Source organism: Psilocybe cubensis, chromosome 12 (assembly GCF_017499595.1).
Source record: "Psilocybe cubensis strain MGC-MH-2018 chromosome 12, whole genome shotgun sequence".
Lineage (NCBI taxonomy): Eukaryota > Fungi > Basidiomycota > Agaricomycetes > Agaricales > Agrocybaceae > Psilocybe > Psilocybe cubensis.
The window spans coordinates 2,398,255-2,426,175 of record NC_063010.1 but is presented as its reverse complement, the minus strand read 5'-3'; the positions used below and the strand labels follow the sequence as shown (position 1 = coordinate 2,426,175).

Genomic DNA, 27,921 nt, shown 5'->3' with positions numbered 1-27,921 from the left:
TTGAGGCCTGGAGAGGGCTAGACCGTTTATTATTCCCACGCACGAACCAATGTGACATCACGAGGCGTTATGCAGACATCGTCCGGCAGGTATGCCGAGTGATTGCTAGGCAACACACCACATGCAAAACAATACGGTATTTCACTGCTGGCGCTGATACATATTTGATAGAAAAATATGTATTGGTAATTATGTTTCCTGTTGGTTTTTGACGTATTTTTCTCGTATATAGAGTTTGGGGTTACCCAATTAGGGAAGCCCGAAGTCTATATTCCAATAAAATACATCAAAAAAATGTAGAAAACATAATTATTGGGTCTTATTTTCTTTAAAAATATGTATGAGCGCCAGCGGTGTTTCCAAGTCTTTGCAGACTCCAAAAATTCCGTGTTTAAAACCGAAGTCTGCCACATAGGACATGCAATAAACCCATGACCACATGGGTCAACACCAAGTCACCCAGACTTGGAATTTCCAATGGGTAGCATTCCTGGGTTTGTCCCTAGTTTGCCTCCGGTTTGACTGCAGTCCCCGTGACTTAGTTCAGACCTCGACAACCGGACGGCTGTGTAGAAAACAATCTTGCTATGGATGAATGACTTCCGACACCCTGCACTGAGTCCACTATACAAACAAGTATATACTGTCACATACTTTAAGTATTACCTGCAATGGGAGCTCTTGTTAGGTTTCAATCTAGCCTTACGTCGTCAGGGTGTTTAAATTCTCCTTTTATCTTTCATGTTATCAGGTTTCTGCATCACTTGCCCCCACATTGTTATACTTTTGGATGTAGAGGGATGATGCTTATGACTCCCAACCATTTGCAGGTTTGTCCGATGCCATCAGAAGCTTTTCAATTTGTTCCCATATCACAGGAGGCAAAGTCCAGCACGGTCAAAATTCAACCATGCCCGTCACGGTTGAGATTTTGGGACCACGTAATCAAGTTGATGTCATTCCACAAGCACACTTTGCCAACAAAATTGTGTGTATTATATTTTCTAGATGTAGCAACAATGTACACCTTAATTTTCTTCATGTAAATTTTAGTATAAATATGCTCTAAGAGTTTGATTTGAGTTTTAAAGCCCACAGTGCCAATGGATTGGTGATAGTGTTCCAATTAGCAGTGGCATATTATTGCTTCTGCATTTAAAAGTAATTAGGAGTGGATGTATCTCAGTAACCTCAATTCCAACTGTAGTACACCTTGATAATATTCTAAACACACTCTATATAATTATTTTACTGGCAAAAATACTGCTAGAGCAATTGATCCTCAATTGATTTTATTTTATCATATTTTTCAGTATAATTGTCGGTGCCATTTCAAAGCATAATAAAGTTCCAAAATACATTTAAACTATGACACAAGCTGCCTAACTAATATCATATAGTTTCACAGGATATGATCAAGCTTTCGGCTCACAGATAGTTGTCGCAGAGCAGTATGTGTAATTAAGGTAGTTATTGCGTAATAGGCCTCCAAATTAAGCTATCTACATACTAATAGGAAGCATGAGACAAACTTAAGTATATGTATTAGCTCCATATTTATCTGTTAAGCTTTGGAGTTTTGCATAATATTCACCATGACTCTTTTGAACAGCAAAATATGAGGTGAAGTCATGTCGAGAATAACAAGTCTTACGCTGATTAAATATTTAAATCTCCGACGGAAATCTGGCCCGCCTTTGTTCACTCGAATCTCAACCGCGACGGGCACGGTTGAAATTCTACCGTGCTGGACTTTGGCCCCCGTGTATACCTCATTATGGCTCCATTCTTTCATAAATTCAATGTACCCCAGATCTGTGTAAACAAAAATATATCGGTCCAGAAAACGCATTATTGTCACACCGACTGGACTGCCAGTGTGAAATTAACCACTTCCCGGCACGAGATAAAAAGACATTTCCATATCGACTCATCACAGCAGACAAGAAAAGGCACTCCACTTCATCCTGCCAATTCCGTGCACGTCATTCACTCAAACTCCAACCAGGAATTGCGGAGGTTGAAACTGATATATATTACGCTTAAACGACGGACATGGTGCCACGTCAACAACTGGAGGTAACGACTACTAGCTAAGAGCTTTCAATCCTTTTGATCTTTACGGCGTTCGTGTTTTCCTCAATATACACCAGCCACCCTGACGTCGTAGGAAGCGCCACGAGATATGCGTCGAGGAGCGCCGGGCTTTCCATTTCAGCTTTGACCACTTCGTTTACTACGAAGATCTGAATACGTGTACAAGTGGGATTTATATTGAAGAACAAACCTGTCATGTCGGTAACAGCATATACTCTGATAAGAGGTGTAAGCGCCAGCGAAAGAATTTGCCTTTTTCTGATAAAATATCGCACCAGTTAGCGCATCACGGCTGATCACAATAGAGGATGACGTACGGAAGATCCTTCCATGTAAAATCGGTTCCATCTTTGTCCCAGACTCGTCAAACAAGCCCTACAATCCACATACACGTCAACTCTAAGACGCACTCAGAATGCAGTCACAGCTTACGCACAAATCCAAGTGTAGAAGGAAAAGCGGTCTTGACATTACATTCTATCATATTGTGTGGATTAGGAGCTTTTGCAGGCCCCTCGAGGTAGTTTTCTCCCTCATTAGTTAGAAGTTCGCAGCGCTGGCCGTTCTACACGTCCATTTTCAGTGTAATATTACTCGATACAAAGAAGATGGCAATTACATGACAGCGACGAACACCGCTGGGAAGCACAATATTTCCGTTTTCAACCTGGTGTAAACCGTTCGTCGATATCGATCAGCACGCCATCGAGTACAATTCAAGGAAAAATACACAATACCTGTGTCTGCCGTGTACACCGCAAGACCTTTATCAATCGACCCCTTCCTGAACTTCATGACCTCTAAGTACAGTCGCCACCAAAGTTATTACTTGAACCAATGAAAAAATAACATCGCTTACTCCAGCAGATTGGGAAAAGGTCTGAGAACATCGTGCCCAAATTTGACATGGGTGCGAACATGAACACCAAAGTCACGTCTCGAGACAGCTGGTTGCTCATGAAGTTGAGCTTTTTCGTGTTTCGTACTGTGCCAGGTGCAGACATTGTTCAAAAAAAATATGCAGGTTTTTGTATGAGAGCGCAGAGGCATTGGTGTTGTTCTGAAAAATGTTAAAACACTTTCATGAATGTGCTTGTTTTATAGCATACTTGTACTGCCGTCATACGAGATTGGGATCTTGACATTGGAGAACCTTTACAGATCAAATTTTTGTATGCACGGAGATACACTAATGCCTAAGATACACGTGCTTCCGCTGTCGGGATGACTTCAACGTCAACGTCAACGCGACACTGCTGAGTTCGAAAGTTTCGGGTAATGGTGCCATCTCTGATGGCCTTTGAAACGTGGAAGCTATTGATTATGACAGATAGCTTTTCACCAGAACGTTCTCTGTGCCGATGCATCAAGTTGACGTTCCATTGTATAGGACGGAGGTGATTTCTCTAGATCCATCGGTCCCGATAGTTTTCATCATTGAATTGATGTCGAAGTCAGTGTAATATGGAATGTCAATTTAATGACAATCTGTGAATGCCACCGTGGTGCAGATTAGTCTACAAAAGAACCGAGCTTTCTTTTCAGACATCAATTCGCAGAGTCATGCAGATTAAATGACTCGAGTAAAATAGTGTATAAAAAGTAATTTGTTCGGGATTATTTAACCACAAGTAATAATCCAACGTAATAGGAATGTCAAACAATCATTGTAAGGCCCGAGCGATCTGAATGGACTTGGTATTACTGTCCACTGAGACGGTCCACCTTGATACAGCGGGAAGATTGAGTATGTCCTCTCTAAACAATAGGTTGCTGACAACATCGGATCTGACCACCTCGGTCTCTATGCGGGATGTTGTCAGAATTGTGTTTAATTTACGAGAGTATACATTATCCAACCTTGGTAATTGCTGACTGCGTAGATCTTGAGAACTGGGGTAACCTTGATCGAAAGTTTGTCTCCCTTCCTACATGTTGCAGTATGTCAGCAATTGATCAATAAAAGTTGATGTGTAGACTGGCTTACGGTATGTCTCTCCAGGTAAACAACGGCTCGAAGGCCGTCTTTTCTGTGTTAAAGATTCCCTATATTATGTGTTAGTCACAATAAAATGCTGTTTCAAAAGTGACGGTGACACACAAATGCAACGGTGGCAGGGAGTGAGCTGTCGACTTTGCACTGGATGATTCCCTTTGCGCCGGTTGTAGCTTGCTCGAGGTAGTTGTCTCCATCATTGTCGGTCATCACAGTACATAATTGGCCCATCTTGGGTAGTTCAATTAGTTCAGGTGGTTATAGAAATCTGATGAAAGACGGACCTCACATGGGCGCGCAGTACCAGCGCAAATGATATTTCCGCAATCGGTCTATACAAAAATGTCAGAAAGGCGTTATTCTTACCATAATATATCTATAGGGCTACCTGTGGTACCATGAACCCAGTATCCGATGTATAAATTGCTTTGGCTACCCCAGAAACTTCTTTGATCAGCCTGAGAACCTCTGTAAGTATCATCAGCAATATTTTCAATATCAATATAGAGATATCTTACTCCAACATGTAGGGAACATCTCGGTGTATACTTTGCCTTCTGCCATAGGCTCAAACATAAGCATCAGCTGGTATGACTTTGGGAGGTCTGAGTATTCGAATTCGAGTCTTCGATTGTTTCCAGACATGTTTATAAATGCGATTTATGACTCTGGAGAGTTGGGGTATTGATTTCACAGTCATGTTCTCCTCTTTTATACTTTACCTTTAACACACTCCATGTGGATTCTAATAGTAAGCAGACGATGCCTCGGAGATTGTATATCGCCCGAGGTTCCTCCAGGAACAATATGTACCTGCAAATTTGGATTCCGAGGACCCTCCCACTTGTACCATGCTATGATAAGCACAAATTGCCACCGTTCAGAGACTAAGCGAATCTGTTCTTCCAACACCATTTACAACAATAAATATCACCAAAATGGCATCACAACATTGTCCAGGATTTGCGGAAGCGCATATGTCGCATAAGGTTGAAGTTGTTGACTTGACATAGTTGATAAGTTACATGACTAATCTGAGTGGTCCTCGTCGGAGAATTTTCAAAGTTATCATTCAAGACAGATGATCTAGATTGACACTGATGTACCATCGACGAACGCAGGAGTCAAGGCTAGTACTCTGCAATCAATTTACCACTACTCAAGTACAGCGCAAACGCACCTACAGGCGTACACTCGGCGTTTCATATCACCGATGTTCTCCTTAAATGATCAGGGCAGTTTCATTTCAACTCCGCGACGCAATATGAATGATCCCCTGATTCGATCATTCGTGATGCCATGTTACATATCTCCGTATGGGTGTGGGCGTTTACTCCTTCGGATGGCCCTCCTGAGTTGCTGACACTGACTCTCACGCTGCAGAAAGGCGGCACGACACGAACGCCTATAAATTGAGGAGAATATTTCCACAAACATCATCCTAAACACCTCCACTATCCATATAATTCCTCTTTCAAAATGTCTATCACAGGAAATGCCAGAAAGCTCACTTTTGTCTCCAAAAACTTGGGAAAGGATATCGACTTGATGCTTATGTTCGACCCCCCAAAAGAGGGTACACTTTTTACAGATTTGTACCCCGTTTGCTGGAGTAAGCGTTCCCGCACTACTTACTAGCTTTAATGCTAACCTGATCTCGGCAGAGGTCCTTCAATTCAGTGCTTCTAACATCAGCACCGCAGTCGTGGTATATACTGCAGACACCGCGTTTATCGTTCCGCAGGCAAGTGGAAAATTTAATCCTATTTACTCAACGTAATCTAACATCTATATCAGAAAGACGATGATTCCAACATAGTCTCTGCCCTGAACGTTGAGAGATGCCAGGTATGAAGGAATATTGCTTTTCTAACAACACTCTAAATGTTATTATAAAGGGTGGCCAAGTCTGCTCGTTGATGACCAACAACAAGGGAAATAATTACCTTACCCATCCAGGAGTAGGTACTCCTGGAATCATTCAGTGCAAAATCCAATCTGCAAAGCCAGCGGATCTTGCATTCGTAAGTCTTGAGTATGTCACTACTTGAAGAATGAGTTTTGAACATTTTATTAGGGTATCATGGGCAAGGATCAGTCGGTTGCACCCATCTTTAAATGGACCGGACTTGGGTAAGCTACTACTTGAGGCTTTACCCCCCAGAACGTCTTCATTCACAGTGCCCGTTTTTCAGTGTCGATTCCACTCTGGCTGTAAAACTCACCCCCGTATTGAGAATCTATGGGGTCAGCGACTATCATTGTAAGTACAGCATTAATTCATATCTATCACCGTACAAGATTTGGCTGACAATATGTGGATGATACAGCTAGCGAAATCTTGACAGCAAATGTCAACACGGACGAGTTGTTTAGGCAAGACCTTACTCAACTCCCTCACGAAACTACCTGGAATGTTGTCCGTGATCCTAGCAGCTTGCAGTTGAAGATTGTGCGCGCCAAGTAGTCACGTATATTAGGCGGACGTTGACCTATGTCTCGTCGTTAAATAGTTTCCTAGTACCCTATTCATAGCGCTTTTCATCAATTTTAATGGAGACATAAGTCTTTCCAGTTTTCCAAAATGTGCAATTTGAACTGATTGCGAAAACCAATGCCTTCTCCGTTTCCCATAATTCTTATGGTACATGCTCAACATTGGAAATGCTATTTTTTAATGCGGATATGATGTAAACATTAGGGGTCTCCGATTCATCGTCGCAGCGTCAGTGTTTATCTGTGAGCACGTAATTACAAAACCGAAAACCATTCATACTGAAGTGAGCATGGAAGATACCAGGGTAAGAGGCACATAATGCAGACATTTTGGTACAGCAACGTGAACTAAAGAGCATTAAGGCACAAAATAAACGACGACAGCAGCAAAATTAATAAAAATATGGTGTAGTGGACGTCGAAACATTGTCTGAAGACACATGTATTCCGATGTTATTCATTGACCGCAGTATGCCTCGAACCCAGGACACACACCTGCTCTCCCGCAGAATTTAACGCCCACATCCATACGGGGGTATCCATTCTGGGATATTAGAGCGATCAGGTCAGGGCATGACTGACTTTCCCACTCTCTGTCACCAATATGGAATCCGGATTTCTCGTAAAGACTCGGAGATTTGATGGTCCGGTACTCCTGTACTACACACGAGGTGGTGACAATTGTGTTAAGTAATACCAAAATGATGGGACATGTTTACGTGCAAGGGTCTTAAGTTTTTGAAAGTGTAAAATAAACTTGGTGTTTGTTCCTGTACCATTACATTGGTGCCTAAGTGGCTACGCGGTTCCGGTAATGTTTGTGCTCCTTCATCATTATGGGGAAATTGATCGACATGCGGTAAGTAGCCCTCGAGATCAAGGAACACCTATCATGTAGGTGCAGGCGTTTATCAATCGGCTTACTTTATATCAAACCAGGGGAGCGTATGGCAAGTCAAATTGTATCGACATCGTTTAAAAAGACGTTGGTCCGGCACTCCTCTATCGCCGAGAGTCTTGTGTTACACTAAAGATGCTCGAACAAACACAGATCTGGAATCTTACACCAAGCGTACATGAGCGCCTGAATGGTATAAATTGGAAAGTCGCTCCAGGAGACATTTCCATCTCAAATTGCAACGACTCTTTTCGTCAATTCTCCCTCATTCGCAATGCCTATCACTGGAAATGCCAGACAGCTCACCTTCAGGGCAAACAACCTCGGAAAGGAGATCGACTTGATGCTTATGTTCACCCCGCCAGCTGAGGGAAAGCTGTACTCAGACTTGTACCCCGTTTGCTGGAGTAAGTTGTTTCATTGTAAATTTCAACTTCGCAGCTAACATATAACACAGAGGTCCTACAGTTTCACTCATCCGGTGTCAGTGCAGCCACGGTTCACTACAGCGCCAGCACTGCATTCGTGGCTCCTCAAGTAAGTCAATTAATATCGGTCACATTGCCGAATGAAATCTAAATCATCCTCACAGAAAGATACTGACAACATTGTCTCTGCATATAATGTAGAGAGTTGCGAGGTACATGTTTATTGCTGCAGGTCATATTCTGTTTTTGACACTCATCTTCCACAGACTGGGGAACTATGTGCATTAATGACCAACGACAAGGGAAACAATTACCTTACAAAGGCGGCAGTCGGATCCAAGGGCGTTGTTCAATGTAAAGTTCAAACATCCACACCGGCCGAGGTTGCATTTGTACGTCGAGTAATCGTTCTTCAAAATACTGGACTCTGAAATATCCTCTCAGGGTCTGTTTAATGCAGACAAAACTACTGTCAACCCTGTATTCAAGTGGACTGGCCTGGGGTATGTATCGCTTTACCTTCCAGGGCAGATTGGGCTCATATCCGATCTTCGTTTTCAGAATAGGAAGCACATTGGCTGTCAGGCTTACACCCATCCTTAAGATATACGCTGTTAGCGACTACCAAGGTAAATATTCGCTTGACCCAAGCCGTCTCAGTTACTGAATTTCAATCCACAGCGAGTGAAATCATCAAAGGCGATGTGCATTCTGAAGTCAAGTTTGAGGTAGATCTGATGACGCTTCCTCACGAGACTAACTGGAATGTCATCCGTGACCCAGTCAGCAAGGAGATCAAGATTGTCCGCGCGTAGTTTGTGTACCTGACGCTGGTCTATGCCCCGTCGTTAAATATTTTATTCAATAAATCCCATACTATTTGCTTATCTACTCGCCACTTACTGCAAATTTATAGCCGCTATGATCCTGTAGTCAATTATAAGTGTCCTAAAAGCACATTGTTGACTTTGTATGGTTGCAGAAGTCGGAGTCCGCCTGTCTTGATCAATCTGAGTCCAGACATTCAAGTGGAGAATAAACTGTGGGAAACTTAGTGGCGAAAATGCAAATTCAACATGGATCCCAGGAAACGCTTGGACGATATAACAATTCAAGGCACTCACTGCTTGAGTATCGTGTACGACTATCTCATAACCCTACTCCCTGATGTCATGTCTTATGTCGATTAGTGACGTCTTTCAGCTAAGATGTGCATTCAGACTTCATCTTGACAAGTCCGTCATCGTTTTTCATACTCTTATTATCGCTTTCTTGGAGTTTGAAGTGGTAGAGTGCCTACACAGACGTATACTTGTCTCACTAATTACCCAAGGCGCGGAAAAACACCACGCGTGTCAACCAAACTCAGCACCTCCCTTCACACTCCCCCGTGGTCCATTGCGAAAAGGTTCGAACTGCACCCCGACCGGTCAAACCGCGCTGTGTGAGCAGAACCTGTGTAGAGATGCTATTGGCCTTTGGCCACTCGGTATTGAGAGGGTAATCCGTTTCCTAAGCAGTATGTCCGTTCATCATCCCATTTTCTCTATACATAACACCCCCTTTCCCTTCTTCGCTCATTTACCACCCTGCTTTGTCCTCAAAGTGGCGAGTGTGGATGAGTATCATGAGCTCCCCCCCTCCTCACTCATACGAGCCTCCGCTTCCGTATCTCAATCCGCGATCGAGTATGGTTCCTCCCACGTTCTCGACTACAGTTCCTCCTCGTTCTCATCAGACAACAGCCCGCGCATTCGATACATCTGCCTGGGATGCACCTGGCCTCTCTGATAGCCGATCTTCTCATCAATACAAACCACCAAGTACACGCATACATCGTCATCTGGTCGCGTCAGCCAAACCAGCCCCTTGATGCTTGTAATTCACAAGGGAGATCCGCATATATCGATCATGGTGTGCTGGCCCGATCCCCGAGGACCCATATTCAAGCATTCACAGTATCTCTTACGTACGGGATAGGGGCGTGGAAAGATGGGTGCAGGAATATCATTGTGAAAGATAAAACAGGAGGGGTAGCTATTCCTTTGACCTATCAAATGCCAATCTGTTGATGTTCAACGCTCACACTTTCCCTAGACGCCGTTTCCCACAAATCGACTTGAATATATTTAGATTTCTATGGACACACCGGTGATCAGGCATAGGCGTCAACATGCATCCAATTTCTCAACGCGCGACACAAAAATTGTATGCTATATGAAAATGTTTAACGACGAAGTTGGTACTAGCGTCAAAGTACGTAGACATTATGAAATGGAAATTATTAATCAGTTTGACGCGTAATTATGACGCGGTCGCTATCCTTGTCAAAGGAAACACCCCATTGCGTAAATTGAGGAAGTGAGGTAAGGTCCACACTAAGTACTACGTTCGAGTCTAAGTCTGGAGTGATAACATCTTGACCTATTTATTAATCAACAGGATATGTTCAGAGTCACGTATAAACGCAGTTCACAGAGGACTGGCTCACCATGGTACCCCTTAACGGCATAGACGCGCAAGATAGGAGTTAATTTCACGGAAAGGGTACAATCCGGCCTAGGTAGCGCAGTTAGGGAATCAATGTGGGAACAGAATGATTAGACCGCTCTAACGTACCCAAGGTTTCTGTACCTCATTATGGGTAGTATTTCTTTGTCGTTAAGCCCATTCGTTGTTCCCTACAAATCAAAGGTTTAAGCAACACGGTATACCAAGTGAGGAATGTAAACAATTGACATACAAAAGCGATATCAGCCGGGGACGCAGTTTTAATGTGGCATGAAATAGCTCGGAGATTATCATCATCAACTGCAGGCGTGAAATAGTTTTTGCCTTCATCATTCGTCGCCATTGTGCATCGCTGGCCAGCCTAGATAAAAATATCAATTGGTATCGCAAATGCGCCAAATGATGTTTAATTATACCTGGCAAAGAACCGTGGGCGATCCATCTACAACGCGTCCGGTATCAGCCTACAGACACGCTATACATAAGCTACTTTCAAAGCTGTATGATCGCCAGGTTAAAACTGACACTTGGGATAGCAAAGCCTGTTTTTCCAGTGTACGTGAAAGTCGCTACACCGGGGCCGCAATGGGCTCTCCATTTTACTACCCCTGTGTAAATGAAGTCAGCATTTGTTGAATATTCCAAGATGCGCATCACTTGCTCCAGCAGAGAGATTCCGTGTCTCCGTAGGAATCTTGAGCGGAGCCGAACGCTAATACCAACTCGACTTCTTTGTCCAGTTCATCGTAATAGAATGAAATCCTCCTTTCTTGGTCGGTGCTGGAGTCGGCGGTCATATTGTTGCAATTACAAGAAGGACACTAGAGTGTTGGAGCTTGGTAGTGAAGGTAAGGAGGAGATAAAAAATGTCGTGCACATTTTATAGGCCTTTGGTGTTGCCATGACTAAGAGAAATAATTGACAGAACGGAAATTTAGTCTGATGAAACGCAAGTAAATATTGCATGGGGATGGATATCTAGAGGCCTGGGAGTACATAGGACAAGATTGGCCCTGTCTAGACTGGCCTACTTGTACGTCAGTGACATGATTGTATTGCAGTATCATGTTTTTTTTTAGAATCTTTTCTGAATTCATATAGAAAAACTGAACTACGAGAGTTAATTACAGGAGCGTTGCCTGAGTACCTGAAATGTACGGAGGGTTCACATTCCGGTCCCGCAGTGTACGGAAATCGAGTCAAAGGATAAAATATTACATGAGGGTATTGTGTGTACAAACGCCTATCCTTGTTGTCGAAAATGGGTTTCAAGACCTTTCAGCAACTACAGACTTAGTACTGTTATTCGAAACCTATGCAAGTGAAATCAATCCAAACACCATTAACGCCCATTATGTGTTATGTTTCCCAGCTTTGTCTCCGGTACTTATTCGTTCCGGTGTTGCATCAATCGTCGGGACCTACACTTACGTAGCGTTCGGATATAAGAGATTGTGTTGAACAATTAAGCATGCACCCAAGTCAAACATTGATCATCATCCCACAACCAGACATCAATCGAGATCACCCTGCCTCAGGGAGACGGTGATATCCATCAAGGGGCAGCAGGCGTAGACATACAGCATGTTCCGTCCATGGGTAAGCAAGTTATGCCTCGACCAAAAACGAAGCGGCATTGATAGTAGTTGCATGAGGGCGTGAGCTGGGAAGTGGTTTTCATGCGTGAGGAGGTGGTAGTCAAACTGCCTTCATCAGATTTTATTGCACTAATGTGTTGCATTCATATGAATGTTTCACCGTGTGACGGTAAGGCAAACGTCCAAAGGTTTAATAGTCTGTGGGGCTTAATTCACTCCCATTGATTTGAATAAGAAACCAGATACATCACTACGATATCTTCCGTCCACGCTTGTCGTAAAAGCGATGTCAATTCACATTTCTACCACACTGGCTAACAGATAGGGCACAGAGTTTCAGCGTCTACAAGTCGCCCTGCCTCAGAGACTTTACTAAAACATATGAATGTGTCGGATACAACGACGTTGTTCCTCTTTTCTGGTTGTAGAAAATACATAAACTGGAGGTCTGGGCAGCATTTTCTACTTTCATATTTCCCTCTGCCGATATCCACAGGTGTGCAGTCTCTCGTATAGCTTTGCAAACAGCTCATACTAACCACGATCTGGAAGAACCTCATGTTCAAAGTCATTAGTGTTGCGTTCCTTGTCGTTGCGGCGATGAATGCGGTGGTTCCCGCAATGGGCCACGGTCATGTTACCATACCGCCCAGTCGACAGGAGCGCTGCCAGAAGCGTGAGGTTCCTGGATGCGGAAACATTCAATGGGAGCCTCAGAGCGTGGAGGCCAAGAAAGGATCCTTCCGCTGCGACGGCGGTGGAGACCGATTTCACGAGCTTGCCGATGAGGCATTATGGGCAGATCATTTCCTCGTCGTTCCCCCCGGCGTCGACTCTCTCAACATGACCTGGGTTCTCACAACAGCGCACCGCACCCAGTCTTGGGAATACTTTGTTCTCACCCAGAACAATACCTTACTCCTTTCCGTTCAGGCGTTTAATACTATTCCCGCCAACCCTACCACCCAACTCGTTCCTTTGAAAGGCATCAAGGGAAAACACACCATCCTTGCACGTTGGAGCATTGGGGATACCGAGAATGCGTTTTACGCTTGTATAGATCTGTTTGTTGAAGGGAAACCGACTTCTATTTCAACTTCAACTTCAACTTCAACTTCAACTTTCACCTCAACTTCAACTTCAACCTCCACTTCGACCCTAGATCCCCCTAGAAACACGCCTCCGTCGATCCCAGGACCCCCTAGATTTACGCCACCTTGTCTTTCTCCAAAGTTTCGCTGGTATGGTAATCCATGAACCCATTTAGCCTTGACTTTGGTCTTCCATGTTTTAAAGTTAAATTCTATTTTGATCGTAGAATAAGTTTAGATGATTAAGCTAAAAACAATGTTATTGATTTGGAATCTTAGAGCCTCAGAGTAACACAGTAGCATTTTGAGGTATTTTTGATATTGGGAAAAGTACGTAACTGTTTCTAGAACTGTTTAGTATGAGCTGTAAATTGAAGGATGCTATGATATTGTGTGCAGGTATTGACTAGTTCATTCTATTTCGTCTACTTCAGACTTGAAGCTGCATAACGTGAATGCAATAATCAATTAGAACAGGCAAACTACAATCCCCGGTCATTAATTCACGGGCTAATGCTGGATGTTGGATGGTCGTCATATTTGTTCCACTAGGGAAGTTGAAGAATTGAATACATGACACTAGGACGCGTATTAGGACAGAGTAGCCAAGTTGAGAAGGCTTCTAAACCTCAAATAGCTCACACAATAAATTTAGCTCATTACAAAGATTGTTATTTAACGACGCACATCCATCCAATTCACCCAATACACCAATCCTCAGTGCACATACGCAAGAAACAACTTACCTGCAATGTTATTAAAAACTGTCTTGACAAGCGGACTCTCAGTCATCCTGTGCTTCTTCAGCCTGGGTGCTGAGGCTGCCTCCACCACCCCAGAAAAATCACCAGTTCGTCATTTTATTGTGATGTTGAAAAACGTCTCCATTAATTCCTTCTAAAGTCTTCAAACAAAGATAAATGTGCAGACCCCAAGCTCACTGCGCGATACGTGACCATGTGGGATGCAGGTCGCACCACCCACAATGTCGACCAGCGCTGGCTCTTTGTCAACAACGATGTACCAGCCAGTGCTGCAGAGTGGACCTTCCAGGGAGACAATTTCTGCGCGTGGGCGACCCCACAAAACTCCACTGTCCCGGTTTATCTTTTTTTTTAACCCATCTACGACCGACTATCAGTACGTCCTCTCGGCAGACGGCTCTGTCCCCGCGCCGAGTGGACTTGCGAACAACGGTATTAGGGCATATATGTATGCCAAGGAGAGGAAGGAGTGTGGAACTGTTCCATTGTACGAGCTTTCCAAGCCAAGCGTTGGCGACCACTGGTACACGATCTTTGAGAGGGAGAGGGATGCTATGCTCGCAGTGGGATCTGGGTGGGTTGATGAAGGCATCTTTGCTCACGTACTTCCATTGAAACGTATGTTTTACACATCTGATTAGATTTACAAGCTCACTATATGGGCATACAGAAATCAGCGTGGCTGCTCGCGTGCGTGCGTTTTTGCGTGTGCCTGCGTGACACGCATTTTTGCGCAACAACTATGTTCTGCACGCATATTGATGTGTTCTGCACGCAATGTCACAGTTGTGTCACACGTAAGGCTGTAATATAATGGTTCTCGTCAGCGTTCATTTATGTATATTGGTATGTGCCAATGACAGTATCCTCTTGTGCTATACCAGTTCATGCGTAGCCACCACACGGGTATCAAACAGTGCTAACAGGATGCAGATGGTTGCATGGTTGATGTTGTATTTTATTTATATAATGCCTTTACAGGTCTATAATACATGAAAATTTTGTGTGTTTGAGGTTCTGGCTCCAGTAGAACTTCAACGGAGAATCATTCTTACAAAACCCATCTAGTATACACGAACTCGAGGCACGACTTTCGTATGCCGTGGCCCTCGGCATGTGCCTCGCATCAATCTCCGACGCAGCAACCAAGCGTCGGCATTGCAAACGGCAGCCGTTTATGATCGGTAACATCCGATCACCTCGTCAACTTGAAAGAAAAACCACAATTTTGCTTTTTTGACATGCATTTATATCGTTGAACAACCACCAGCGTGACACCACAGCACGCTAGGTGCACTCGTTTTCACGCACTTGCCACGCAAGCAGCACGCAACCCATTTTCCCACGTACACGCGATGAAACGCGATGGCCCGCGACGGCACGCGACCCAACTAAATGCGTGCAATCGACACGCAGACAGTTGTGATCTGCACGCGACGACCCCGCAAACAGTTTTACCGTGCACGCGAGTATGAAATATTGCGTTTTGGAATATTCCTCTGCAAAATATATCTGGATGTGCCATTAAATATATGTTTCAAAGCTCTTAAAGAAAGCAAAAAGTGAAACTAAAGATTGCACTGTTTCAAAGAAGCAATTACAAATTATGCCATGCAAATACCTCACCGTCTGGGAAGATTGCTTGTTAAGGCAACAAATAAAATCTTTCCCAAGTCCGACAGTAAACCAAGCTACTGTGACAAGGATTCCGTATCCAAGCCATGCACGATGCAAACCGAAGTGCGCGCGGCGGAGCACTCGTAGTACCGGGTCTTCTTAGTCGTCCGAGCAAGATGAACGCCGTGTGAGTGCGTCGTTTTATCGGAATTTCTGGTTTGAATCTCCTCGATTTATACAACGAACGGCGTCTCTCCCCCGACGGTCCCGTGTTTTCACTCCAGTTTGTTGTGACTAACCCCGTCGGTTACTAATGCAAGAAGTCAGTGAATAATGGAGGATAAAAGGGATTATAATCCTGTTCCTCTAAGAGGCGCTTGGTGACAACATTAGACATCGTAATGGGAATGGGTATTTTGAAACACAATTCGGATATATTAAAGTAACATTCCAACTACCCTTTCCCTCTAACTTCCTGCATAGATGTAAATATCAAAACGTTCTCCCAACCCCGTATCCCCATTGATAGTTCATCCAATAACACATGTGGCCCCTAATCCATAGATATTAAAGGCAGAAATATCTAGCCTCGGCTTAGTAGGCTGAGCCCTTATTCCAAAACAATGGATCAAGGCTCGCTAAACCATTATTAGACCCTCAATTAAGTAGTTTTATCTGGTTGAGAATGAATCATTTAGGTACAACTGGATGGCTAGCATACTGCATTCCTTGCAGAAAACAGCGTAATGTACACTGCTCTTCATGTGAATTTTATACAGAAAGTTGCACGCAAATAGCACGGTACCTCAACGATGCTGCACGCATTTACATATCATGCACACGCGACATCTAGCATTTTGCACGCAAAGTCATATGAAGGACACGCAAATTTATTGATTGACATTTACGCGTGGCACGCAAAAATATGTCGCACGCGGGCTAACCACGCTGATTTCCTGGTGCCCTCACTATATCTTTGTTTAGACTGCGCGTTCATGTATTGATGGAGTATGGTGATTGAAATTCTATTGAAGGCAACTTTCTAGGATGTCTCGTAGCTGTAGCGTTTACCGTAAATTCAATGAATTGAAGCAATGCTTGTCCCGTTTAGATGAATGTTGTGTTGGCCATAACAAGTTCATTTGGCTTGATGTAACTCCCTTTCCTGAATATGTCATTATATACCGAGAAACCTTGGACTAAAATTAAGGACAGATACATTAAAGAGTATTTTGGCGACATGTTTACGCACCTTATCTGGCATGAGCGAAATCAGGGCGCTCTGCGACTAATTATCGAGTACTGTCAATGGTCTAACAACTGAAATTATGATGTAGCGTAGATTTATATATAAGTAGTCAATACATTTGAACTAGTTGTTGGTATCATATTGAGATCAAAGGAATAGTTAAGAGCAAGTCAAGAGGGCTCGTTTCTTACACGTTGATAGGCCTCGAAGTAATAGTAATGCCGATTCTGATCCGCCATCAATCGGCTAGGTTTTGCCTGTTACGCCCCGTCATTCAAACCCCGGCTGATGATCAAATATATAAACTCCGATGGTTCGAAGTAGCCTTCGGCGTCTGCCAATCCCAGGTTCGGATCTGCAGATATCCACAAGGACAGCAATTAATTACTTGTTTACGTTACATAAATAACGCTTCAGACTCATAAAAGGCTCGTGCGTTCTTACAACAGCGCACCGCACCCAGTCTTGGGAATACTTTGTTTTTACCCAGAACAATACCCTGCTCCTTTCCGTTCAAGCGTTTAACAGTATTCCCGCAAATCCAAGTACTTCTAAATAAAATAGTAGCGTTGGGAGGTATTGATGTATCTATGTGAACAATAGTGCTGTATGTATTCAAACCCAATAGTTCTCTCAAAGACATTTATCAACCAATGACTGTTGAGCAAAGGTAAAGAATCTAAACACGACTATTAATAGCAACATAGCATTTCATTGGATGAGTGGAGGCAAGGTGGCAGAGACGGTTTTTATAGGTCAATTGAAAAGTCATCACAAACAGGATGATCCCGCAGCCCACTCAATTGGGACACGAAGAGTGGTGTGCTTTTCTTTGTTCTCATTCATCTGTCACTGAGTTCACTCAGTTTTACTTCGACTAATAGTCATTAACCCATTATTTATGACCTAAATGGGATCCATGGCTATACCAGTTGGAGTATTCAATCTCTTTTATCAACCACAGAATGTAGAGTACTATATAACCCTTAATCCTACTTCACAGTTCCAGCCCACAATCTCGGTTTTTCTTCCAGGAGCGACCAGCCAGCAATGGAATGTATCTGGAGACCAAAGCTCGAGCCTGAGATCTGTATGCAGTGTCAGCTCAGGAATGTGCATAGGCCGCTCAGCGGTGGACATAAATAATACATTGACAGAGCCAACACCCATTCTGTGGTATCTGTCCCCATCGACATTTGGACTAGGATGGTACAAGTTGTGTCCCAAGAAGTCTTACATGCGGTTGACCATGATGCTAACAAACTATCTTATTCCAGGTTCTCTGCAAATAGCAATGATGCAGGACCTTGGTGGGTAGTTGGAATTAATCCATCCTCTGGCTTACCTGAGTCGGTGTGTAATTGTGTTCGTCAAATATTTATTTACGCTAATATTGGGCAGATAATCTTGGACAGCGATGGGTGGGATATATTTTTCCTCCGTCCTGTAGCTACCATCCAGGGGACATCAAGTAAGAGCACTGGATCTTCGACCACATTTTTATCTACTTCAAACGCTGGTCACATCATATCGCAGAGCAGTACTACCATTTATGATACCAACACTGCAACATCGACAACAGCAGCTCCCTTCTTTGCAAGCACATCCATAACAAATGTACCGGCGACACCCACAGCAACAGCACCATCCACTGGAGAGCAATCCAATGGTCTATCCAATGGCGATATCGCTAGTTTAGCTTCTTCAATCCCTTTGGGAGTCTTGGGATTGGTTATAGGAGTCCTTGGGATATACTATACAAGGAAACAGATGCAAGCCGGAAAGCCGGTCTGGAAATCCCTGAAGACGGATTTTATATCTCTTTACCAGCGACCCAGACGAGATCATGTTGAAAGAGCCAGCCACGTCACTGGAAACGAGATTCATCAGGACCTTATTTAAAATTGAGATTGGCTTTCATTCTATAGATATATTTTTTAAGAGCTGCTAGCAAAGCAAAATAAATACAAAAGCAATTGATATGTTTAGAACACAGTTAAGTACTTAAAATAGTGTTAAAAATACTATTGATAAGGAAACAAATCTGGGTGTATGCATTTAACTACCAAGAAAGCAGGCAATGTCAAATAAAATATCAGGCGGGCATGGAAAATCAGATAAGCGTGTTTCCCCTATATTATGGAATACCACATTCATTAAAGTAATATAAAGGTCCCCAAATCATTGACCTAATGACGTCCAAATGCTGAGTCGACGGATGGTTTTACTTCCTATATTTGATGAATTTCAGAGTACATCCAAAGTACATCATATCCCTGATTTTGCCTGATGCCTTATTATGATGGCACGGCTGAAGGATTCGGAAGCGAAATCTCACAAAGTGTTTGGTATAAATGCCGTAGTGGCGAGCTTGTGCGGAGTTTGTCAACAATAATACCATAATCATCGCAAATTTTTACCCACGGCGACGCACCAGAATACTTCAACTTTGGTGGTTGAGAATGGGATGACATCGAACTCGAGGTATGTGGTTTAATATTTCATTCATACAAGGATAGTCGCTCACCAATTGCAAACTAGCCCGGGCCTCAATTCTTAGCTCAACACACGTTCATTGATTAAATAACTTATAAATTCACTTCTATTCAGTTGGTACACTACTATCTATCATAATATGACTTTATTTAGTGGTACAAGCCTCATTCAATGCAGAGGAACAGTGACGACCAAGAAAGACGACACAAGTTTGTTTGAAGTCAATTTATACCACGCTCCATCACCCCGACCTGCTTCAACACGGTTCGAACCCACGCACGCACATGCACGTCCATCAGCCACTTCCGCACGTCCCTCAGCCAATCGTCCACGTCCCTAAGCCACTAGCGCACGTCGCACTGCCCGCACTTCCTGCACTGCACTTCCCTTGCACTTCCCTCGCTTCTCCTGCAAGGTAAATTTCCTGTGCCCTTCACTAATTGTAAGAGCTTCTGTCTTTTAGTGCTGTTGGGATGAGTTCAGCCACAGTTGACTTCACGGCCAATTCGGGATTTTTTGCACCTCAAGTCAGCCATAGTTTAGATACACCATTTGTACACTACTGACCCACATAACTGATTAATTTCAAGCAGGAAACCGAGTGGCAGCGTCCAATGCGCAAAAATGCAAGGTGACAATGGGAAACGACGCTGGTAGACGCAGTACGATGTATACTTAAACGCAACTCGAGACGACGCAGAGAAACACAGAAAATTGATGGTATTTCGCAAAAATGAGAGATACTTGGGGAGAATGGTATTCTAAGGGGCCAAAAGTTACTCTATTTGTCTAGTATCTGTGAACCAAGATTCTTCTGCACATAATGTAGAATAGGGGGAATAGAAAGCTATCGAATGTGCGAGAATAAGTGGAATAGGAGTTGTTTTCGAGACATGAGGCGGGAGGAAGCGCTCTAATTTGCGCATTTTCACTAAGTCGATCGCGACGGCCTAAGCGTGGGAACGCGCCGAAACGTGGGAAACATGTTGACTACTCCACGAGGCTTGATCGGGGGCGTGTCGCGCGCAATAGGGGGTAAAGCTGAAGGCGCCTAACAGTAATAATGTCGGTGGAGGGCGATCTGGTTGACGAGGGGAGGAGGATGTCGTGGATGTCGAAGTTCGTGGGTAAAGGCCGATGATTGATGCCGCGCGCGGCATATCGTGGGAACGCGCAGTCGTGGGAACGCGCTCGTAGCGCGACACGGCTTATCACCGCTCAGGATTGTACGTCTCTGATGACTCAGGAGTGAATGTGCCAATGGGTGTCTTTGTGATGTTACAGGCAGCGCAGTGGCCCACAGACACCGACGACTTCCTCAATTGATATCGCTGTTTGGGACATGAGGCCAAGGCGTCAGAAATGCAGTCCGAGTGGCCCAGGCTATAACTTTGTATGAAAGATGGGCCCATAAACTTTCAAGTCGTTTCTGGAAATATGCAAGTTGAGCACACAATAAGCTGGAATGATTACATGAAAGGCATAAATATCCGGATAGTTTATCAGGCTTTCCCCATAGTACACCCCATCTCTTTGACCTCAGCACTAGTGGAAGCAGTATAAGTTCCTTTCCTTGATCTTTTAGACTCACGTTCTCTAGTGTCCGCTTAAACATCAAATCTGGCTCATGGATTGAATATAACGTACCATATTCCTTCATTACTAAAGGAAACGTGCCCTCTGCTTTGTCCAAATCCATACATTCCTCAATCCTCGAGTCTTCCTTTATACGTTAACCCCTGTTCCTCTCACAAGTACATTCGAATCTATATTCAACTCGCTGTTCTTTCTCCATTTTACGAGAGCGAGCCATGTTGAACATAGATTTGATTGTACATGTGAGTGGTAAGCACAACGGGGAATGTCTGGGAAGACACCAATTCTCAATGAAGGAGTTCCGGCATGAAGAGGGGAAATGATCACTCACAGCTAGGTAGCAAAACCGACCAATTTACAGTGACGACTTTTCCCGAGGGCTCATTCCCTGTACTCCTGATTCAGACATTGCATCTCATACCAAAACCTCATATTGCGACCAACGGAATGTAGACTGTCAATTTCTTTCTGGCCGATGACTAGCAGGTTGGTCGTTGCTAGGATCCAAAGAACTGGTATACATAGTCGGTATATTGCTGTTTGATACCGATCTTTCCTTGCCCTGAATCATTGCATACTCACTTATACGATGTACGACTTTTATGGATTCATTCGAACGTTTGGCACTTGTCTCAGGATTACGTCAGCTCCATTTGCATTGCCACCGAGTTTCCCAGACAACATTTGATCTCCGTCTCAACATAATCACTCCGAACGTACTGATTCACCAATCATCTTCCAGTCTGTGGTATACGGGGTGCCCGGTATGTCGAACATGGAGCAGATTGAACGGAATTGAATTTGATTGTATAAGCGTATGGTCCAACGATGGTTGGGCCGTGTACCTGCTTGCTTGTTAAAAAACGGTGATAATGATGGGCCTTGAATGTAAGGAGCAATACTTAATTAATAATTGCTCATCAATAGATCCAACTCACTTGTGTCGATTTGATGATTCCGAATTCAATTTTACATTTGGCTATTTGGAAAGTACAAAAATTTCTTTTTAGTGCATTTTTAATGACTAACTCAAACTATGGAAATTTAACGACCAACTATGTATAATCAGTCGATGAAAATGATTATGGAAACACTCTCCGTTGCTCCGCGGGGGAAGGGAAGGAGTCGATGCTTCAGGACTGTGGTCCCTGAATGTACAGGAAGTTTTGGATGGCCTTGTGTGCACCCGCGCGACTCGATTCAGCACTGGAAGAGTCCGAGCGGTTGGCGGAATTCTCATGGCCGAGTGAATCATGGAATCCGTAGGGCATCGCAACGGGCATTGGTGTAGCGACTGCTCCAGCAACGGCAGTGGCTGTCTCAGCAGCTCCGATCAAGAGATCGACACAGGAATAGAAAGCGTTCTGGGTATCGCCAATGGTCCATCGCGCAAGGACTGTCTGCCTCCCTTTAATTCCATTCAATGGAACCGGGTGGGTCACGATTGCCGGAGGGGTGACGTTAAATCCTGGCTCCGAAAGCAAAAGGGTGTTGTCCTGGGTGAGTACGAAGTATTCCCAAACCAGGGTCCTGTGCGGTGCGGTTAATACCCAAGTAAAGGCGAGTTCTTCGGTGCCTTCTGGGACAGTGAAATAGGCGTTCTGGAATAAGGAATTGTCGTTGAGTTCTTGAAAACGTGCTCCATCCCCGTTACAGGCAAATGACCCCGCTAAACCTTCGACACTCTGTGGTTCCCATTGGGCGCCACCGCAGTTCGGTACTTCTCCAGCGCGGCAACGTTCTTGGCGACTGGGGGGGACGGTTACATGACCGTGGCCTATAACTGGGGATACCAAGTACAATGCTGCCAAAGCGAGCGAAGCGAGACTGACAAAGTTCAACATCGAATTTGCGTGCTGTGGTAAGATATAAATTTGAAGATGAATCTCGGGAAATCTTCCAATGCGATGGTGGAGGCTTACTAGGATTTTGAAGTACAAATGTTGGGCTGGTATGTATACAGAAACGACGTTTGGATTTTATACGTTCGTTCAGCTATAAAAATGTGTGAAATTATTCACTTGTTCGTTTTAGATGTTCATATTACTTGCAGTAAAGTTGAAAATAAAATTTCCCGAACCGAACAAGGCAGAATTATGACCACAAACCCTTGAAATAGACCCGTTATCGATACCCAGGGTCCTACTACACCCTTGACGTATTCATTTGAACTGGGATTAACCTAGAAGACTTTCGTTTGTACCGCAATACCTGTCCCATTTACTCACACGTAGTCGTAGCAGATAGCTTTATAGTAACTCATTATATAAGATTGACCTACTATCAAGCAATGCCACTGTACCACGAGCGTGACTACAAAAACATAAAAGTTTGATTTCCACAGTTATCAACAAATCATTACATTGCAGCTTGATGTTTCCAAATATACAGCGCGGGCGTAATCACCCTCCGATCCTTTGCGAGTGCTACAAAGCTTCTTTGTAACACGGTTAACATCTTTACATGCTTTGTGGGGTTATACCCAAAATACTTGCTATCAAAAGGAAGAAAATCTTCGGATCGATTGCATCATGATTACTGGTTGCAGCACTGAGAGCTTCTGTGGCAATGCTTTCCTGGGGTAGAAGTATTCCTACTCATTCTGCCGGTCAGGATAATCATATTAATCAGGTTTGAAGCGACTTTGGAGCTGTCCCTCCAGGATCCTGGAATATGGCCCAGTCCTGGCCTTCAATATTATGGGAAAAGATCACAAGTGGTGTTGTCGGACATTGGTAAAATTCCGTGTCCTCTTCCAGGGTCCTAGAGCTTCTGATTTTTATTTGCTTCGATGGAACAAGGCCGTAGAGATTCCTTCCGTCCCTCGTGACACATGATCTTCATGTTCGATTTGTTCTAACACTCATGTAACTGAAGCGTGGATCCCTACACAAGAATGACCCTGCCAGTGATGCGTGATGATTTATCGTACGTGTCATGTCAATGAGGGATGTTAGTTGGGAAACCAACCAATATATGTCACCTTATCCTACACAACGATATATTATTGTTCAAGGTTTTACGTTCAACCCTTGAACCGGCATGGTTGTTAATATTAAATCTTAACTCGTGTTAGTCGAGATGTTTTACGGTCGTGAGATTCCGGATCAATTATTTTAATCGGAGATTTAGTTGCTATTTTTGGCATCTCCAACAGCCCGCATCCATTTTCTAACGTTTTGTCAACGCTTAGTAGATCAAGCATCGCCGCTGGCGATAGGGCCTTGCTGTGGAAAAGTTTATCATCACGCAATGCCAACTTTTCGTTACTGAAAATGATTTAACAGCCAAAGGGTTCATTTGATTTCCCCAACCAATAACATAACTAATCTCAACTACTGTATTTAATGTCTTCTTGCGCTCTTAGTCGGGCTGCCTTTTATAATATCAGATTGGTCTCTGGAAATTTAAGTTAGTAGCGGTGTGAGCATATTAATATTGATGACAAAATGACAAAAGTTCATCTTGAGTTATTGCCCCTCGGTTTACTGAAGTAGCAATCTCCTCATTAACGGTTTCTGGCAAGTATTGTAATCTGAACATTGTACTGTCAAAATAAATTGTGAATGAGTACTCACATACCAAATCAGATTGCTCTGGAGGGTAAACTCCAGGGATGAAAGGATGGTGTTACCTAGTTTACAAGAATGTGTGTCTTAGGCGATCATTTGAAAGGATTGGGAGTCTTTAGTGGGGGCGGTTTTAGAATGGTGACCTTCTTGAACTTAGGATAAGTGGAACAAAACTTGTTGATGCACCCAAAATAATTATATTGCGAATCAAGCATCATAGACTGGGCTAATGCCACTCGAAATAATAGAGAAAGAAATGGAAGAAGTGAATATATTAAATTAGAGTAGAGCTGTGAAGATAAGATAATATGGGAACGGATTCTTACATCAGATCTGCATGTACCTATATTTAGTTGAAGCATTATAAAGGTAAGCATGTCAAAAGACATAACTTTCATCGAAAGTCGAACCTCTCAAAAGACTTTCGAGAGGTTCAATTTTAGCAGAACGGTATATGCATCTATTTGGCCGAAGCAGTGATAGCAAATATGTCAAAAGACTCAACTTTCGAGAGTTTCATTACAGCAGAACTGTATGTGCTTTTATTTGGCTCCTTCCTAAAACGGTGAATTTCGACAGTGGGGAACCTTACTGTTTCACAGCAAGGCCACAAAACCTTTCCATCCTCTTGTTTCCTACCATCGACACACCCTGATATTCTAGCTGGTTATCAATAACTACACTCATTAAATACCCTGTCTTTCACCCCCTAATATTGCTTTGCCATCGATCTTCAACGCATGTGTATCTGGCTTGGACTGTGAAGCTTGAAGTTGGAAAGGGAAGTCCGGAAGCTGAGCGCTGAATGCTACGTAAATGAAGATACGAAATTGAGTGTGAGTTCTACTATATATATGGTCCTGTCTGACCGTTAAACAGCTTCAAGCGTATGCACTCCTCATCAGGCTCAATGTATTTGGGCATAGCCGACGTCGGAAACAAGACACTATCACTCATAGTACCCGTGCGTCAGTATCTTGACCTCTCAATAACCGCCATTTATGGGGTTAAACGCTCTGCCTGCGCGTCCCTCTTCAATATTTCCCGCTAACTTCCACATATTTCGCACATGGTGGTATTATTTTGCATCCGCGTTGGACAGGTGCATGGTATGTTTTGTTTCCTATCCGCTTTGAGCCTGTTCCCGGTCTATAGGTTTCGTCTAAGGCCATGTGTCTTCCCAAATTTTGTTGGCCATCGTTTTCACCTCTTGCAATTGGTTTCAACGACTCAAACTGCCGAAAATGATGCACACACCGCTATTGATTATAGTGTTCGGATATGCACTCATTTCTCCCCGCATACTAACCTTTGACATTTTGGCTGATGCGCTGTGCCTCCGTGTATGCATAAATCGGTGTACACCAACTTTGAACATGTTCTGGGTGTAGTATATTTGTAAAGGAAACAAACACCTCTCGCTTTTCAACGAGTCATTCAATGTTCCTACTATTGTTTACCTGCTGTATGTGCAATGTCCAAATCGCTTTCGTATAAATTTTCTGTTCTAGGAGAACTGATCATGGTAATTGTTGTACAATAGCGAAATCGAAGAAAGTCTGACAGCACTATATACACTTACGCCAGCAGGACCCATGGAAAAAGTGGGACCTGTGCTCGAGCTTGTCTGCTAAATTAGTTTAAATGACATAGAATCAAGAAGTTCACTCGTTGTTATACCTTTTCGTGAGAATTTGTAACTGCTTCCATAGGTAGATGGCTTAGGTTCACTCCACATCACCTTGCTGAGGTACCAGATAATGCGATAGCAACAATATACCTTGAACATATACTACGAGAGAAGACATTGATATCATTTAAGCTCCACTTCTCTACAATAGATTACGTTGGAGTGATGCTAGCGTCCCAAATCACACTATCGTGCTCTTGAGTACGCTATCTTGTCTTTTAGACCGAAACCAATTAGTTTTTACAGGTTCTAAAGGCAAAAGACTACCGCTCCCGCGGTGCTCTGACATCATACTGAGGATTTTCTATTTGCTTCCGCAAATAATAAAACAACAAATCTCGAGTATAAAAAGTGGACTGAGTTACCCACTCTCATCATTCGTACACAAGAACATCACTTCCACTGACTTTTCTACTTCAACATGGCGGACAAAGATTCCGGAAATATTTCTGCTTCTAACTCCCCAACGTCAGTGCATGATTCTACACATACTGTATGCAGAAGTGTATCTCTGACAGAAATCACTAGAGATATCGTTGAAAAATTTGCTTACAAGAGTGCATCCAGCACCCTTAATTCATTTGTTACCACTGGCGGAAACACTAGAGAACTCGAATTTTTATCAAATGACCTCGGCAAGGAGTTAGACCTGCTCCTCATGTTTGAGCCTCCGCAGGTGGGAAAATTATATGTTGACCTGTTCCCAGTTTGTTGGAGTAAGTAGCACCAAGATTATTCCTAAGTAAGATTTGACATTAATTATCAGAGGTCATCTCGTTTGGCGCTACCGGACTCGGCTCAGCAAGTGTGCAGTACACAGCGGACACTGGGTTCTTCGTTCCGCAAGTATGTTCAGCAACTTTCTATTCGTTACGTGATTTCAAGCTATGGGATTGTAGAACAGGTCGGGAAACCGTGTCTCGGCATCAAATGCTCAGCGTTGCCAGGTCAGTTAACGGATCTCATGCAATAACTGGCGCTCTCTTACAATGTGACAATAGTCTGGAGAGAAATGCGCTCTTCGCACAAATGCGAACAAGAATGGGAGTTACATCACCAAAGCTGTCCCCAGTAAAGCTCCTAAAGCCTTACAATGCGTCAATGAAACGGAGCGTCCCGCAAGTATCGGGATTGTGCGTTGCTTAAACTTCACATCAAAAAAGCGTTTTAATTCATGTCGTTGCTTAGGGATTCATGAATGAAGCAGGAACAAAAATGGAACCAGCGCTTGTTTGGAACAATATTGCGTATTTTCTTCCCATCATCATCCCTTATCTACTGCTCTCTGATATCGATACAGAAAGGACAGCACTCTCTCCACGGAGCTTACACCAAAGCTGAAGATATATGCCGTCAGTGATTACAAAGGTGATAATTGTAATATATCGACGCGGTCCTCGACAATTGATTTATTCTCCATATCCACATAGAAACCCAACTAATCAGGGGTGACATCGAGTCGCCACTTCTTTTCGAAAAGAATCTTATTTCCCTTCCCAATTCGACAGAATGGAAGGTGTCGATTGATGAAGGGACTGGAAAAGTCGTCATTGAGGAAGCCTAGAGAGTACCCACAAACCCGATGCAAGCTGTAAACATCGTTAAATACCTATAGCAAAGACATTACCTGGAATTGAACACATTAAATCCATTGTTCAGAAGCGTATTGGGTATTCTTAGCTGAATATCTGCAGCCGTAATTTTATCAATTCGATTCTGTTATAGAACAATGAATAACCAAAACTCCTGAATGGAAACTTCATGCACCTGACGGATTATGCGCTTGGCCCGTGCGCACATTACCACCCCGCAACCCAAGCAT

The 27,921-nt window shown here is 43.5% G+C and overlaps 9 protein-coding genes across 9 annotated transcripts; 6 read left to right on the top strand and 3 right to left on the bottom strand.

Moving 5' to 3' along the window:
* Positions 1 to 3,761: 3,761 nt before the first annotated feature.
* Positions 3,762 to 4,738, bottom strand: JR316_0012717 (uncharacterized protein; the record flags this gene model as incomplete). Its single annotated transcript, XM_047898336.1, has 7 exons — positions 3,762 to 3,901; positions 3,958 to 4,025; positions 4,085 to 4,143; positions 4,199 to 4,324; positions 4,378 to 4,425; positions 4,482 to 4,561; positions 4,612 to 4,738. 7 exons carry the CDS (start codon positions 4,736 to 4,738, stop codon positions 3,762 to 3,764), a joined length of 648 nt encoding a protein of 215 aa, XP_047743225.1.
* An 834-nt stretch (positions 4,739 to 5,572) lies between these two features.
* JR316_0012716 (uncharacterized protein) lies at positions 5,573 to 6,560 on the top strand (the record flags this gene model as incomplete). The annotated part of the gene is made up of 7 exons (XM_047898335.1): positions 5,573 to 5,705; positions 5,758 to 5,841; positions 5,895 to 5,941; positions 5,992 to 6,117; positions 6,171 to 6,226; positions 6,289 to 6,356; positions 6,424 to 6,560. 7 exons carry the CDS (start codon positions 5,573 to 5,575, stop codon positions 6,558 to 6,560), a joined length of 651 nt encoding a protein of 216 aa, XP_047743224.1.
* Positions 6,561 to 7,761: 1,201 nt separating this feature from the next.
* JR316_0012715 (uncharacterized protein) lies at positions 7,762 to 8,730 on the top strand (the record flags this gene model as incomplete). The annotated part of the gene is made up of 7 exons (XM_047898334.1): positions 7,762 to 7,894; positions 7,945 to 8,024; positions 8,080 to 8,127; positions 8,182 to 8,307; positions 8,360 to 8,418; positions 8,477 to 8,544; positions 8,597 to 8,730. The coding sequence occupies 7 exons, from the start codon at positions 7,762 to 7,764 to the stop codon at positions 8,728 to 8,730; spliced, it is 648 nt and encodes a 215-aa protein (XP_047743223.1).
* Positions 8,731 to 10,199: 1,469 nt separating this feature from the next.
* Positions 10,200 to 10,769, bottom strand: JR316_0012714 (uncharacterized protein; the record flags this gene model as incomplete). Its single annotated transcript, XM_047898333.1, has 4 exons — positions 10,200 to 10,339; positions 10,407 to 10,474; positions 10,535 to 10,596; positions 10,659 to 10,769. The coding sequence occupies 4 exons, from the start codon at positions 10,767 to 10,769 to the stop codon at positions 10,200 to 10,202; spliced, it is 381 nt and encodes a 126-aa protein (XP_047743222.1).
* Positions 10,770 to 12,582: 1,813 nt separating this feature from the next.
* On the top strand, positions 12,583 to 13,565 carry JR316_0012713 (Lytic chitin monooxygenase; the record flags this gene model as incomplete). The annotated part of the gene is made up of 3 exons (XM_047898332.1): positions 12,583 to 13,265; positions 13,474 to 13,506; positions 13,550 to 13,565. 3 exons carry the CDS (start codon positions 12,583 to 12,585, stop codon positions 13,563 to 13,565), a joined length of 732 nt encoding a protein of 243 aa, XP_047743221.1.
* Positions 13,566 to 13,866: 301 nt separating this feature from the next.
* On the top strand, positions 13,867 to 14,599 carry JR316_0012712 (uncharacterized protein; the record flags this gene model as incomplete). Its single annotated transcript, XM_047898331.1, has 4 exons — positions 13,867 to 13,965; positions 14,019 to 14,216; positions 14,257 to 14,497; positions 14,550 to 14,599. The coding sequence occupies 4 exons, from the start codon at positions 13,867 to 13,869 to the stop codon at positions 14,597 to 14,599; spliced, it is 588 nt and encodes a 195-aa protein (XP_047743220.1).
* Positions 14,600 to 17,664: 3,065 nt separating this feature from the next.
* JR316_0012711 (uncharacterized protein) lies at positions 17,665 to 18,647 on the top strand (the record flags this gene model as incomplete). Its single annotated transcript, XM_047898330.1, has 3 exons — positions 17,665 to 17,954; positions 18,023 to 18,098; positions 18,147 to 18,647. The coding sequence occupies 3 exons, from the start codon at positions 17,665 to 17,667 to the stop codon at positions 18,645 to 18,647; spliced, it is 867 nt and encodes a 288-aa protein (XP_047743219.1).
* A 3,323-nt stretch (positions 18,648 to 21,970) lies between these two features.
* On the bottom strand, positions 21,971 to 23,100 carry JR316_0012710 (Lytic chitin monooxygenase; the record flags this gene model as incomplete). Its single annotated transcript, XM_047898329.1, has 2 exons — positions 21,971 to 22,693; positions 23,068 to 23,100. 2 exons carry the CDS (start codon positions 23,098 to 23,100, stop codon positions 21,971 to 21,973), a joined length of 756 nt encoding a protein of 251 aa, XP_047743218.1.
* Positions 23,101 to 26,520: 3,420 nt separating this feature from the next.
* Positions 26,521 to 27,663, top strand: JR316_0012709 (uncharacterized protein; the record flags this gene model as incomplete). The annotated part of the gene is made up of 8 exons (XM_047898328.1): positions 26,521 to 26,567; positions 26,628 to 26,815; positions 26,866 to 26,945; positions 26,999 to 27,046; positions 27,101 to 27,232; positions 27,288 to 27,346; positions 27,400 to 27,467; positions 27,530 to 27,663. 8 exons carry the CDS (start codon positions 26,521 to 26,523, stop codon positions 27,661 to 27,663), a joined length of 756 nt encoding a protein of 251 aa, XP_047743217.1.
* Between the last annotated feature and the right edge of the window lie 258 nt (positions 27,664 to 27,921).